Here is a 15589-nt window from a genome sequence, read left to right on the forward strand (position 1 = left end):
TCGCAAGGCATATGAATTAACAGGTCATAGAGCAAACAACGGAATTATCACAAGACACAGGTTGTAATATGGGATTTGTTTGGGGGGGGCTTGGCTTCCCCAGTGATTTTTACCCATGCACTGTTACTGCCTTCGATATGAAGTGTTTTTTGATGAAAATGAAAACGTGTCAGTTTGTCACTTCCACGAGGTTGGAGTAATAACATATTCAACTACTTAAGACATTGGCTCGAATCTAGGTTGTGCGATTAGATTTCGAGAAAATGAACAACTAACTTCTTTCATTGACTTCTCAAACCCCAAACCCCGGCCTGGCCTACTTAGTCTGCTTCGCAAGTGTTACCGGAAGTCTCACGATGTTGTGTCTCTGGGTTTAGAAACTCTGTGGTCAGAACCCAAATCTCTCACACAGACACAGGTGACAGGACTCGAGTGGCCCCAGTTACCACATTTTGTCTCTGATATTTTGATTAAAAGACTCAGGTCACAAAAAATTAAATGAAATTGAGAAATATACCACATTACTTCTTTCTAATACATTTCTTGTTTTAGAAACATTACAAAGCATGGTCATAAAAATGTAATTATGGCAAATAAATATTTTGGCTGGTAAAGAATCTAAGTGGCTGGTAGATTTTTGAGTCTACCTGCCACAGTGGCTGGTGGACCAAAATGTTTATTTTAGGCCCTGCAGGTGACCACACATGGGGTCGCGATCCCTAGTTTGGGTAACGCTGGCCTATATGGATAGCGCTGAATTGAAATGTTTCTTACAGAATAAATACTGTATGAAATGCATAAGCATGGTAGCAATTGAAAGGGAACAGTTTGGAGATTATGGGAAAATTATTAGACCAAAGTTGAGGACACAACAGTTCACCAGACACAAGGCTGAATCCAAACGTTTCACTGTTGATTTTATGTGCATTTTACATTTACTGTACTATCATTTGTTGATAACAAAATCTTAAAATACTCTGGATACATTCAGTAACATGATAAGACTATTTCTGGAAAATGTGGGATAGGTGCAACACAAAAAATTCTAAGGGTTTGAGTGCGAGGACTAAACTGGTGTACATTGTGTCAACGTTTATGACCACTATGTTTGATGTACAGTTACAAGTACAGTTATTTCAGTGCACTGTTATGACTCAAAGAAGAGTCTAACTATAAAAGGCTTTTTTGAGCTCTCCTAGTTGTGCTGTTTAGGAACTAGAGCAAGCACACTTGTACTTGGGTCAGGTGGGCATCATTTGAAAAGTTGTTCTATTGTCAACAGGACTTAGCTAAGTTATAAAATACGATCTTACAGTGTTAGGCTTTCACAAGGCAATTCAGAGAAACAGATCATAATTTTGGTGTGCGTAGAAAGGAATCATGAGTGCATTCAGGTGCGTGTTCCGTGGCAAACTTGCTTCACAATAGCTAAACGGGCTCATTCTGTTCAGAACAACCCAGGGTATGACGCCATGTCATCTTGTAACTGTACATGTAACAAACATAAACGTTGACACAGTATATGACATGAGTTTTATGATATGGAAATGTGAAGGGCAACTTCTTGGTTCTCAAGTTCAGAATAGCTGTCAGTCAAAACCTGTGAAGCGCAGAGCCTGAGCTCTAACTTCATTAATAGCATGTTACTGTACAGCCACCACGTTCCAATTTAGGTGCTTATCAGTGCCCAAATCTGCAATTTTCAACCCGGGTACGAGTGTGAAGGGCTACCATTATGCAACAACACACTAGTCACACACTCTATGCTGTGGTTTAATGAAAGCCTAGTTGCGTAAGGGAGTCTCTGAATACTAAAGCAGTAGCTAGCTGTGTGGAATAGCAGGGTTTCACAACACAAAGAGCAACAGGAGGAGGGTACAATTGAGCCGACGTAAATAACATGGTCTATGAATGGAGGTGTATGACTCTGATACTTTATCCTCAATGTTAGCCTTGGACACAAAATTATGGGATCACAAAATGACAGACCAAGTGTATAATGTTTTCTGAAGTTATGAATCACTATCTAGCCCAGGGCTCTCCAACCCCATTCCTGGAGAGCTACCCTCCTGTAGGTTTTCGATCCAACCCCAGTTGTAACTAACCTGATTGAGCTTTTCAACCAGCTAATTATTAGAATCCGGTGCGCTAAATTAGGGTTGGAGCGAAAACCTACAGGACGGTAGCTCTCGGGGGAACAGGGTTGGAGAGCCCTGATCTAGCCTAACCCCCAGACATACACCATTGATCTCACCCTCTGCTCTCTCTCTCCCCTCCTCAGATGCACCCCTTATCGACCGGGAGGAGCTGTTTGTGCAGAAGCTGCGGCAGTGCTGTGTGCTCTTTGACTTTGTCACAGACCCCCTAAGCGACCTGAAGTACAAGGAGGTGAAGCGTGCCGGTCTGAATGAGATGGTGGAGTACATCACGCACAACCGCGATGTGGTCACAGAGTCCATCTACCCCGAGGGTGTCATCATGGTAAGAAGAGAACACACACACAAACTCAAGACAACATGCATGCAGTCACAAGTGCATTCGTAAAGTATTCAGACCCCTGGACTTTTTCCACATTTTGTTACGTTACAGCCTTATTCTAAAATGGATTAAATAGTTTTTCCCCCTCCTCAATCTACACACAATACCCCATAATGACAAAGCAAAAACAGGTTTTTAGTAATGTTTCAGATTTACATAAGTATTCAGACCCTTTACTCAGTACTTTGTTGATTACAGCCTCAAGTCTTCTTGGGTATGACGCTACAAGCTTGGCACACCTGTATTTGGGGAGTTTCTCCCATTCTTCTCTGCAGATCCTCATGCTCTGTCAGGTTGGATGGGGAGGGTCGCTGCACAGCTATTTTTAGGTCTCTCCAGAGATGTTTGATCGGGGTAAGTCTGGGCTCTGGCTGGGCCACGCAAGGACATTCAGAGACTTGTCCCGAAGCCACTCCTGCATTGTCTTAGCTTTGTGCTTAGGGTCGTTGTCCTGTTGGAAGGTGAACCTTTGCCCCAGTCTGAGGTCCTTAGCGCTCTGAAGCAGGTTTTCATCAAGGATCTCTGTACTTTTCTCTGTTCATCTTTCCTTCGATCCTGACTAGACTCCCAGTCCCTGCCGCTGAAAAACATCCCCACAGCATGATACTGCCACCACCATGCTTCACCATAGGGATAGTGCCAGGTTTCCTCCAGACGTGACGCTTGGCATTCAGGCCAAATAGTTCAATTTTGGTTTCATCAGACCAGAGAATCTTGTTTCTCATGGTGCCTTTTGGCAAACTCCAAGCGGGCTGTCATGTGCCTTTTAGTGAGGAGTGGCTTCCGTCTGGCCACTTTACCATAAAGGCCTGATTGGTGGAGTGTTGCAGAGATGGTTGTTCTTCTGGAAGGTTCTTCCATCTCCACAGAATAACTTTGGAGCTCTGTCAGAGTGACCATCGGGTTCTTGGTTACCTCCCTGACCAAGGTCCTTCTTCCCCGATTGCTCAGTTTGGCCGGGTGGCCAGCTCTAGGAAGATTCTTGGGGATCTTCAATGCTGCAGAAATGTTTTGGTACCCTTCCCCAAATCTGTGCCTCGACACAATCCAGTCTCGGAGCTCTACGGACAATTCCTTTGACCTCATGGCTTGGTATTTGCTCTGACATGCACTGTCAACTGTGGGACCTTATATAGACAGGTGTGTGCCTTTCCAAATCATGTCAAATCAATTTAATTTACCACAGGTGGACTCCAATCAAGTTGTAGAAACATCTCAAGGATGATCAATGGAAACAGGATGCACCTGAGCTCAATTTCGAGTCTCATAGCAAAGGGTCTGAATACTTATGTAAATAAGGTATTTCTGTTTTTTGTTTTTAATACATTTGTAAAAAATTCTAAAAACCAGTTTTCACTTTGTCATTATGGGGTATTGTGTGTAGATTGATGAGGAAAAAATGAATTTAATCCATTTTAGAATAAGCTTGTAACGTAACAAAATGTGGAAAAAGGGAAGAATACTTTCCGAATGGACTGTACACTCTGACACAGTGTGGAAGGGCCAACATTTAATCACATGTTGTGGGTGTAAACATGCTGTCACCTCAGCATGCCACATCCTGACTCTGTAATGACACATGCCTGGCCTCGCTCAGGATTCCACCCAGCACAGTAGGGGGAGAGAATCGGCATCAAACCCTTGAGGAGCTTCCAAAGTTCATTATTTATTTAGGTGATGAGTCAGATCGAGCCAAATCCCTCTGGAAGCCTTTAAGCCCGGCGTCTCTCCCTCTCTCCTCCCCCTGTCATACACTCTCCCTCTCCTCTGAGTTACACCTACCCTCTCTCCTCCCTCCTGGATTATTCTTTCCTACCTCCTTCCTGGGGTATTTTCTCCTACCTCCTGGGGTATTGTCCCTCCTTCTCTGAAGTACTCTTTCCCTCTCTCCTCCCTCCTTCCCCTTGTAGTTCTCTTCTCCCCCCCCCCGGGGAATTCTCTCCCTCTCTGCTTGTGACACATTTTTTGTGCTTTGCTCAACAAGTAATAAGTGTGCACTGGGGAATTATCAATTATCCATCACAAATCATGGCCCATACACCTGCTCTTCCTTTCAGCATCTCTAAATTGTTGGCAATGCCCAACAACACTGGCCTTTTGTATATCTTTCACCTTCTTCCTCTCTTTCTTTGTCCTACATTCTCTCTCTCGCCATTGTACTGTACATCTTCTGCTTTTCCGTCGTCCATCACTTTCCCTCTTTCACACCAACCACCTCCTGCTCCCTTTCATCTTGCTGCTGTCGTCTCTCCCAGTGTGAGTGTTCTGGAATGATGCTGAGGTGCAGCTCTGGAGCTGTGGAGCCAGGCAGGCTATTTCCAGCCTCTCTCTTTCCTCAGTGCCAGAGGGGCTCTGTGCGGCGGCAGCCTCAGGCCCAGACAGGAAGTAGGTGCTGGGGAAGCGTTGCTTTATGTCAGCTGCAAGGATGCTGGCAGAAGGATGCTGCTCAGCTGCAGCTCTCCCAGTGGCAGTGTTAGCGGGGCTAACCTAAACAGCCTTTAAACAGAGTTAGCAGGGTTACCTCAAAACAGCCCTTACCAGGGCCTTTCTCAGTGGTAGGCAGAGGCCAGGGCACACTTGGGTCCTCTCTCAACACCACCTGTTTGTCAAATGATTTGTGCTCTGATCTAATGAATGTCATTCCTTTTGTGTGGTATCAGATTATCAGATGGATTGTGCTGTGTTTTCCTAAAATGTACAATCGGATGGTAGCTTTAGCATTGTTGATTGTTGCCATGTTGTCTGACACCTCTCATCTGCCCTGTTCAGTTTTCAATCAACCTGTTTAGGACCCTACCACCATCCTCCAACCCCACGGGGGCTGAGTTTGACCCAGAAGAGGACGAGCCCACACTGGAGGCTGCTTGGCCACACCTACAGGTAACGTGTTTTTTTTCTTACATTTGGAATTTAGACTAGAAAAAGTTATTTCCATGCAGTATTGACACCCTCATATCACATCAACCTTTTTTTCTTCTTCTCTCCAGCTGGTGTATGAATTCTTCTTACGATTCCTGGAGTCCCCTGATTTCCAGCCAAATGTCGCAAAAAAATACATTGACCAAAAGTTTGTACTGTCTGTAAGTATCCCTCTGGGTACAACACAAACTGTGTTCCCTGTAACTGCTGAGCTGTTGAAATATCTAACCCTTTACACTCGTGGGACTTGACCTATGTGGATAGGGCTAAATTGAAATTCTTACAAAAGAAATATGAAATGCATAAACATTGGTAGCAATTGAAAGGGAACAGTTTGGAGATTATGGGACAATTATTAGACCAAAGTTGAGGACACAACAGGGAATCCAAAAATTACACTGATTTCATGTGCATTTTACATTTACTGCACTTTTTGCCGCATTTGTTGATAACAAAATCTGAAAATTCTCTGGATACATTCAGTAACATGATAAGAATATTCCTAGAAATAATGACAAGGCTTTGAGTGAGAGGACTAACTGGGGTCTCCAAGTGGCCACGCACCTCTCCAATGTGTGCACAATTCCTAAGCAATTTCAATGCACTTTTATGACTCAAAGAAGAGTCTTCAACTATAAGGTGCTTTTTTGAGATCTCCTAGCTGTGCCGTTGAGGAACTAGAGCAAACACACTTGTAGTTGTTTTGTTTGGAACACATCCCTGCGTCCCGCCATCATATAATTACTGTTGTTGCTTACGCAGTCCAAAAACGGCAATTGTATTTCTCACATGCGCCGAATACCTTACAGTGAAATGCTTACTTACAAGACCTAACCAACAATGCAGTTTTAAGAGAAATAAGTGTTAAGTAAAAAATAGATAAGTAAAAAATAAAAGCAGTAAAATAACAGTAGCGAGGCTATATACAGGGGGTACCGGTACAGAGTCAATGTGTGGGGGCACCGGTTAGTCGAGGTAATTGCGGTAATATGTACATGTAGGTATAGTTAAAGTGACTATGCATAGATAGTAAACAGAGTAGCAGCAGCGTAAAAGAGGGGGTGGGGGGGGACAAAATGCAAATAGTCCGGGTAGCCATTTGATTAGCTGTTCAGGAGTCTTATGGCTTGGGGGTAGAAGCTATTAAGAAGCCTTTTGGACCTAGACATGGCGCTCCGGTACCGCTTGGCGTGCGGTAGCAGTGAGAACAGTCTATGACTAGGGTGGCAGGAGTCTTTGACAATTTTTAGGGCCTTCCTCTGACACCGCCTGGTATAGAGGTCCTGGATGGCAGGAAGCTTGGCCCCAGTGATGTACTGGGCCGTACCCACTACCCTCTGTAGTGCCTTGCGGTTGGAGGCCGAGCAGTTGCCATACCAGGCAGTGATGCAACCAGTCAGGATGCTCTCGATGGTGCAGCTGTAGAACTTTCTGAGGATCTGCCAAATCTTTTCAGTCTCCTGAGGGGTAATAGGCTTTGTCGTGCCCTCTTCACGACTGTCTTGGTGTGTTTGGACCATTATAGTTTGTTGGTGATGTGGACACCAAGGAACTTGAAACTATCAACCTGCTCCACTACAGCCCCGTCGATGAGAATGGAGGCGTGCTAGGTCCTCTTCTTTTACCTGTAGTCCACAATCATCTCCTTTGTCTTGATTACGTTGAGGGAGAGGTTGTTATCCTGGCACCACACGGCCAGGTCTCTGACCTCCTCCCTATAGGCTGTCTCATCGTTGTCGGTGATCAGGCCTACCACTGTTGTGTCGTCGGCAAACTTAATGATGGTGTTGGCGTCGTGCCTAGCCATGCTTGTTCTATTGTCAACATGACTAGATCTTACAGTGGTAGGCTTTCAAAATGCAATTCAGAGAAACAGATTGTAATTTTGGTGCGCATAGAAAAAAATCATGAGTGCATTCAGGTGTGTGTTCTGCAGCATATTTTCTTCACAATAGACAAACAGGCTCATTCTGTTCAGAACAACTCAGGGTATGACGCCATGTCATCTTGTAACTGTACATCAAGCATAGTCATCAAAAACATTATGACATGAGTTTTATGATATGGAAATGTGAAGTGCACATTTGGCTTGCTTGTATGACATCAAAGCGGTATTTATTATAATCCTCAACGTCTCATCTTTCAAAATACATCGAGTCATCTTAATTTAGAGCATTTCCCTCACTCAGACAACCATTTTTTTGGTAAAAGTTGTCCAATTAGCGGGAGGGATGGGAACTTCTTGTCGCGTGCGGCGCTCATGTTCAGAACGGCTGTCAGTCAAAACGAATACAGCGAGAGCCTGAGCTCTGACGTCATTTATAGCATGTTACTGTACAGCCACTGCGTTCAAATTTAGGCGCTAATCAGTGCCTAAATCTGCCATTTTCAACCCGTATACGGGTACAAGTGTAAAGGGCTACGTGGCAATATGTGTAATATCCAGGTGCTCAGGCAGTCAGGAATGATGCTGTTTAAGTGTGCGTATCAAATCAAATCAAATCAAATTTCATTGGTCATATACACATATTTAGCAGATGTTATTGCGGTGTAGGGAAATGCTTGTGCAGAAGTATCTATAATTCACAACAATACACACATCTAAAAGTAAAAGAACGGAATTAAGAAATATATAAATATTAGGATGAGCAATGTCGGAGTGGCATTGACTAAAATACAGTAGAATAGAATACAGTATATACATAAGAAATGAGTAAAGCAGTATGTAAACATTATTAAAGTGACTAGTGTTCATTATTAAAGTGACCAGTGATTCCATGTCTGTATATAGGGCAGCAGCCTCTAAGGTGCAGGGTTGAGTAATCAGGTGGTAGCCGTCTAGTGATGTGGGTGTACTCAAACCTTGGCCAGCTTCTGTCTCCTTCCCACACAGTAGAGAGTCATGAGAGCTGAGAGTGAATTAGCAGGGACCACTCTTCTCCATCTGACCACATGATGCTTCCCATCCACCGCTGCTGGGAATGAATATTAATAAGGACTTGAGTCAGCCTACTCACTTTCTGAGTACTGTCCTGGGCTCCAAACACACATTGCTTTGCATTATGTTATGGGGAAACCCAGCCGCTATGAAATCACATAGCAATCAAATTTTGTTTTCACCACACCACTTGATACTGTGTGCTACATTGCCTTGAACACTTCAGTGTGTTGGTCAATAAAAGCTTTGTGTTTGTCTGATGATGAGTATTTTCTACCTTTGCCTGATTGAAGTATTTTAGCTTCTACAATTGCAAGTGTCGCATTGTATCTTTTGTATTGAATACAGTGCTAGTTTCTTGAATACCTATGCATTGATGTTTGACATGATCATGCCACCCCCTTCCTCCTCACAGCTCCTGGAGCTGTTTGACAGTGAAGACCCCAGGGAGCGGGACTTCCTGAAGACCATCCTCCACAGGATCTACGGCAAGTTCCTTGGCCTCCGGGCCTACATCCGCAGACAGATCAACAACATATTCTACAGGTGAGATATGGATTTTACACCTCCTTGTACACCAGGTATGTCAGTCCGTAGAAATAGAATTACAGGTACACTCAATGTGGCTGGCGGTCCACCTAACACAGGACACTGACTTGTTTGGGGGGATGCCTGTTCTAGGTATTCTATTTCAATGTGTCTGTCTTGCAAGCAGCTGCATAGCTCGCCGTTGAAATCTATTCAGAGTTTGATGGAGAGAGTCTATCAGTTCTTGGGAGAATAGATATGTAACTGCAAGTAACTGCAAGAACTGCAAGGTTGTCAAATGTTGATGTATGTAGAAAGTAATTTGTCAGTATATCTGTTATCTGTGCCATGTAATTTAGTTGACCTTAGCCTGGTCTCATGTTGCAGGTTTATATATGAAACCGAGCATCACAATGGAATCGCCGAGCTCTTAGAAATCTTAGGAAGGTGAGTGTACTATCCCGTCAACACATAATCTCTTTTTTTTATTTTTTTTATATTAATCTAAAACAAGTCTTCCCTTATCCCCAGCATAATCAACGGCTTTGCCCTGCCATTGAAAGAGGAGCACAAAATGTTCTTGATCCGAGTGCTGCTGCCGCTTCACAAAGTGAAGTCACTCAGCGTCTACCACCCACAGGTACCATAGTGCTCTGAAAGGGCCCCCTCACACAGTGTGAGGGTCAGACATGACACTCTTATATCAGCTCCTGCTGAAATGCTCTCACTCACTCTCTCTCCACAGCTGGCGTATTGCGTCGTGCAGTTCTTGGAAAAGGACAGCAGTCTAACTGAACCAGTGAGTTTGGCGTGTCTTCAAATGGGAATTGTCAGCCAAAGGTCCTTAGCTGGGCAATATATGGTTTTATACAGAGTGAATGTTAATGTTGTGTAAATGATTTGACCCCCAGGTGATCATGGGCCTGCTGAAGTTCTGGCCTAAGACCCACAGCCCGAAAGAGGTGATGTTCCTCAACGAGCTGGAGGAGATCCTGGACGTCATCGAGCCGTCTGAGTTCGTCAAGGTCATGGAGCCACTGTTCAGACAGCTGGCCAAGTGTGTGTCCAGTCCACATTTCCAGGTACACTACACCTGCCTCATGCTCACTCACACTGCTGTGTTTACTCATTCAGCTTCACTGACCCAAACATAACAGAATATGGCATTGCCTTCAGGAAGGAAAAATAACATCACGCCAGTTTAAAGTAATTTGTCTTAGAATCAAGTGCGATATTTTGTCATGAACAGAGTGAACAAGCACTGGAACTATACAGTACCCACAATGGAAGATGACTGCCTTGGTAGATTACAAGCGTATTGTCTCTGATGGCTTCCTGTGTTGTGTGCTCAAGGTGGCAGAGAGGGCGCTGTACTACTGGAACAATGAGTACATCATGAGTCTGATCAGTGACAACGCAGCCAAGATCCTCCCCATCATGTTCCCTGCTCTCTACAAGAACTCCAAGAGCCACTGGAACAAGTATGACCCCTGCATCCAAGTCAATTAAAAGATCAATGCTCCTGCTAAACTGATGTGCCTCCAAAACAAGCCTGGCGATTATAACCCTGGTTGCCATAGCTGGGTTCGCATTTGAGAGAAGAAATCAATTAATTGTTGTAATGGAAGAACAGACAATGCACTTTGTGCAGAAATATTTTTCTCCTCCTAAAAATGGGATACTGGATCCTTTTGAATATAATCCATAAAAAAATGGATGTACAGCACTCTCTGAAAGATGCATTTCAATGATTAATTGTATGTTAACCTGCACATATTGCATTGTGTTAAATGCCCTTCCTATGTCTAGGACAATCCATGGGCTGATCTACAACGCCCTGAAGCTTTTCATGGAGATGAACCAGAAGCTGTTTGATGACTGCACCCAGCAGTACAAGGCTGAGAAACAGAAGTGAGTCCACTGGGCATGCTCAGAGAGGACATCTGCATGGTCCTCTATTAAATCAGCATCTTCCCTTTATTCCCTTGTTGAACTATTGATCCTCTCCCTCAAAGCACAGTAAAATGCCAAGCTAGATAATTTCCTGGTTGGCTCCAACTCAAAGTTGTTTTTGTTGCTGATGTGTTTTCAGAGAGAAGTACAAGCTGAAGGAGCGTGAGGAGGTCTGGCACAAGATTGAGGAGCTGGCTAAGCATAACCCTCAGGTGATCCTCACTGCAGGTTGCCAAAAACACCAGAACCCCATCCCCATGCATTATGGAACATTCACATCACGCTGTTCCAGGGAGTAGGCTCAGGAAATTAGACTATGCTATTTATTTCCACATTAGACATTTGTAGATGGACACTGCATAATTGGATTTGACTTGCTTTTTAAAAAGTGTATTGTATGTAATATCAAATGAATGGTCCCTAGCAACACACTTCCTGTCTATTATCCTGATTCTGCAAATACATCCCATAATATCATTGTCGCCAGGAGCAACGGAAAGGGAGAGAAAATAATTATGTTGCTATGGTTGTGTGTGATTGTCTGTAGAGCAAGAGGTGGAGGTGGGGATTTTGGGGTTTTAAACAGGGTCATGCTTTAATTAATTAGACTTTATAAAGTCCTTTTTGTTCCAGATACATCTAATTATCATCATTGATCATCTCTTGTGACTGATTCCCATCTCCAAGGGCTCAGGCACAAAGAGCTGAAGTTTTAATTAAGAGGAATTGTGCTTCCATGAATGTAGCCAAGATATGGGTGTGTGTCGGTAGCTATGTTTCCATTAACTTGTCCAGTGATTATTTATTTTGGTCGACATTTTAGAAAGTTTGCATAGAAAATAGATGCGACAATTGCCTGCTACGGTGCGTTTCCATGTAACTGTCTTGTGTCAATTAAAAACAGCTGGATGTAATGACGTCACACCCAAAAAAGAAAATCAGCAAAAACCCAGATTTTCTAATACCAAATTGTAGTTGAAATGTTTCCATTATCCATTTAGGCAAATTGCGCATTAATAAATTGGCGACAGCCCTCCCACCAATCTGTTTCATGTCAGGTAGCCTGCAAAAGCCAGCATGGATATAATGCAAGAATGTACTAATATTTGCCATATTCTAATAATTCTCATGTGCCAATGTATCGCCACGGTCCGTGCCATGGTGAGACTTGCATTCCTGTAGATCTGAAATAATTAAATGGTGAAACTTGCATCCAGCCAACCAGAAAAGCAAGGCGAAGCAATTCGGCCATTCTTGAAAGTCAAGGCAATCGTTGTCCGGCAAAGAAACATCATTTTTATAGTTGAAGTATAGATTTAGTAAGAAGTAGGCATTTAGAAAATAAATGTGGAGTGGAGCTTTATAGTCACGTGCTGACATGCCCTGTGAACTTTCAACATTATTCAGCAATCATCATTTATTTGAATAACACTGTTTCCATCATTTGTCGCAATAAAGAACATTTGACTAAAATAAAATCCACCCCTTTCGAACAGATTAAAAACAACAACTGATAGAACATTTCTCCGATAGCTGCTGTTTGCATTACACGTCGCAGTGTTTTTGTTGTTGTTGCGACATTGTGTTTGTCAAATGAACCTGGGTCAATGGAAACCTGCCTAATGTCTGACTGTGAGAGAGGAAATATCTGTCTTTTAACCTATGCTTTATCTGCAGGTTACCAAACTCCGACCTGGTCTCCACCCACAAGAAGAGGTTTGCTTCTTTTCTTACTGAATTCAATGGGCTATCTGACATTGATCTTGGTACATTCGTGGGTGTGTTTCACAGTCGGTATCCAGACCAGATCCAACTAATTTGTTTCTATCTGTAATTTTCCAGTACATGATGTACAATGAGAGTCCGGGAGGGGGGCCCTTGTACTCCATGGAGACGGAGACGCCCACTGCTGAGGACATTCAACTGTTGAAGAAGACTGTCGAGACAGAGGCCACACAGGTACAACTACCAGCACACTTAGAGGTACACCACGCTGTCTACATACGTCCACCTGCAGGCTGTTTTTCCAGCCTAGTAACTTCCTAACACACCTACTTACTAATCAATGAATCGTCAAGGCCTTCATTTGTTGAATCACAGATATGTACTCACACCCCCCGTAACACATACAGTACGCCCTGCAGGCTGTTGTTCCAGCCTAGTATTAATACACCTACCAACCAATCAATGAATCAAGAAAAAACAACACTGTTTTGTTTATTTCTTTTTCTTTTTGTCTTTCTACGTTTTTAAAGTTGTAAACGAATGCTTCATCCAACTCGTGTCAGTTTCAGAATTCACCAGACCCTGTCTGTCCATTTGAGAAGTTTCATTGCTGTATTGGATATGTATTGGATATGGATATAATATGAACTTCGTTCTACGTATATTCTTCCATAGGGGATGAAGGACATCAAGAAAGACAAGGTGTTGATGCGGCGGAAGTCGGAGCTGCCGCAGGACGTGTACACTATAAAAGCCCTGGAGCAGCACAAGCGAGCAGAGGAGTACCTGACGGCAAACGAGGAGGCCCTCTGACAAGGGAACAGTGGCACCCTCCATGCCTAACTCCCCCCAACCCCCCTGTATGTCTCTCATCCAAACAATCGCCTGCTGTACATCTGACAGCCCCCTCTTCGCCTCCGCTCCTCAACCCCCACCACCCCTCCATCTCTGCCGGAGAGCCCCATCTGCAGAAAACCAGGGCCATCACAGAGTTAGACAAGAACACACACACTCCTATACGCACACATAGAAACATACAGATATGCACACAGACCTACAATTGTTCCAACTTCCAAATACTCACACATACTTGACTACAGTGGGCCGATCGTTAGGTTGCACGAGGACAACCATAATACAACAGTAGTATTAAGTGTAAGCATCCGTGAAGCATGTTTCTTTGTTATTGTTTCTGTTTCCTTTCGGATTGGTTTTGGTTGTCCTCATGTTCCTCCCTCCCACTGTGATCTGCTGTGCTAAAAGAGAACGACCAAGCATTACCTATAGAGGGCAGTAGAGTGAGTGGTCGTCCCGCTAGCTTGTCTGTAGTGAGGGTTATCTGATTGGTTTGGTGGATGATAGGGCCATGCTCTAGTCCAGCTGGACGTCTAGTGGAAGTAGTGGTTCTGCTCGGTAAAAAAAAACCTAGCTGTCAGTTCATGTGCAGGGAACATAGTACATTTTGGGGAAGCCAAGTCTGGGACACAAAGCTTACAAGGCAAAGCAATTAAATGAAATGAGAGCACTAGGAATCAAGATGGCTGCCTTTATCTTAATTTAATGATTTACTGTATGTCAGTCTCTTCCATTAAACTGTTTTTCTCACTCTTTAGTACTGTAGTTGTAGCTTCATAAAGTCACCTCTTTGCATCCTTAAATCATGGCCTTACAGCATCTGTTGAATTACATTCTCCCTGTTGGTTAGTCGTATGCTAATAGCATGGTTGTAAGCCTAGGTAATTTGTGTATGCAGGGCATTCAGTCTGGGTCTCAACTTACTGTTGAGCGTTAGAATAGTAGAATACACAAGGTGCAATTTAGATATTTGGTTGTGCATCAGCAGTTTCTCTTGTTATGTCAGTCACTGACATTCACTCAATTAGCCCATGTCACCTAACATTTTTTAGATTGGTAAGTTAGTCTACCCAGCTATCTAAACTTATAGTAATCATGGCCGAATTACCGACCAGGCACGAAGGCCCTGACCTCCAGGGGGCCCCCATTGATTTTGTTAGTCACTCTAACTCAGATATCGTATTATCATGGCATAAGTCATGGCAAAATGTTTAGAATTGCAGGACATTAGCTGTAAAACTGCACATTTCTCTCTGCCCCATGGCAAAATGAGTAGAAATTAGTTATAAAATTGCTAAATCTTCTCTCCACCCCATTCGAAAATGTGTAGAATTGCAGGAAATTGGCCTCCCGAGTGGCGCAGCGGTCTAAGGCACTGCATCGCAACACTTGAGGCGTCACTACAGACCTGGGTTCGATCCCAGGCTGTGTCACAGCCGGCCGTGACCGGGAGACCCATGAGGCGGCACACAATTGGCACAGCGTTGTCTGGGTTAGGGGAGGGGTTGGCCGTCTGGGATTTCCTTGTCCCATCGCGCTCTAGCGACTCCTTGTGGTGGGCCGGGCACCTGCAAGCTGACATCGGTCGCCAGCTGGACGAGACTGTAACTACCAATTGGATATCACGAAATTAGGGAGAAAAAGGGGTAAAAAAAGTCATACATAAATAAGATTTGCAGGAAATTAACTTTAAAACGTAAACATTTTCTCTCAGCTGTCAAGAGGGGGGGCCACTAAATGCCCCCCAACCAAATTCTCTCCTAGGGCCCCCTCAGAATCAATGAGAAAACAATCACAATCATCTGCTTGCACTAAGAAGTGTAGGAGTTGTTTTTTGTTTTGGTCTGTTTTTGAGACTTGTGGCTTTATGACTGATATGGCTTTTCATATGTTAATTCCTAGCCGGACTGTCCACTATAAAGCACTTAAAGATACAAAACAATGATATATTAGCTATTGTCCATACAAGAAAATAAGTTTTGAACAAATGTCTAAACTTGTAATAGAGCTCCCATTGAAAAATGTTTATTGTATTTTCATAACTAGAGGTGTAGCTCAAAAGCAAATAATGTCACTGTGTCAAAAAGAAACCTCAGAAAATAATTCAGTTCGATAGGATGTCAGGGTAATATT

The 15589-nt window shown here is 43.5% G+C and overlaps 1 protein-coding gene across 1 annotated transcript in view; it reads left to right on the top strand.

The window, feature by feature from the left end:
* The window catches only part of LOC121569578 (serine/threonine-protein phosphatase 2A 56 kDa regulatory subunit delta isoform), a 49306-nt gene extending 35852 nt beyond the window's left edge, over positions 1 to 13454 (top strand). The window contains exons 4-17 of the mRNA XM_041880662.2: positions 2282 to 2481; positions 5308 to 5418; positions 5526 to 5618; positions 8811 to 8941; positions 9311 to 9370; positions 9455 to 9563; positions 9669 to 9722; positions 9835 to 10005; positions 10277 to 10404; positions 10733 to 10834; positions 11016 to 11088; positions 12554 to 12592; positions 12719 to 12835; positions 13277 to 13454. Of these exons, the coding sequence (XP_041736596.1) occupies positions 2282 to 2481; positions 5308 to 5418; positions 5526 to 5618; positions 8811 to 8941; positions 9311 to 9370; positions 9455 to 9563; positions 9669 to 9722; positions 9835 to 10005; positions 10277 to 10404; positions 10733 to 10834; positions 11016 to 11088; positions 12554 to 12592; positions 12719 to 12835; positions 13277 to 13414 (1526 nt within the window). The 3' untranslated portion in view covers positions 13415 to 13454. The remainder of the gene's footprint in view (positions 1 to 2281; positions 2482 to 5307; positions 5419 to 5525; positions 5619 to 8810; positions 8942 to 9310; positions 9371 to 9454; positions 9564 to 9668; positions 9723 to 9834; positions 10006 to 10276; positions 10405 to 10732; positions 10835 to 11015; positions 11089 to 12553; positions 12593 to 12718; positions 12836 to 13276) is intronic.
* Positions 13455 to 15589: the final 2135 nt, after the last annotated feature.

The sequence above is a fragment of the Coregonus clupeaformis genome, chromosome 1 (assembly GCF_020615455.1).
Source record: "Coregonus clupeaformis isolate EN_2021a chromosome 1, ASM2061545v1, whole genome shotgun sequence".
Lineage (NCBI taxonomy): Eukaryota > Metazoa > Chordata > Actinopteri > Salmoniformes > Salmonidae > Coregonus > Coregonus clupeaformis.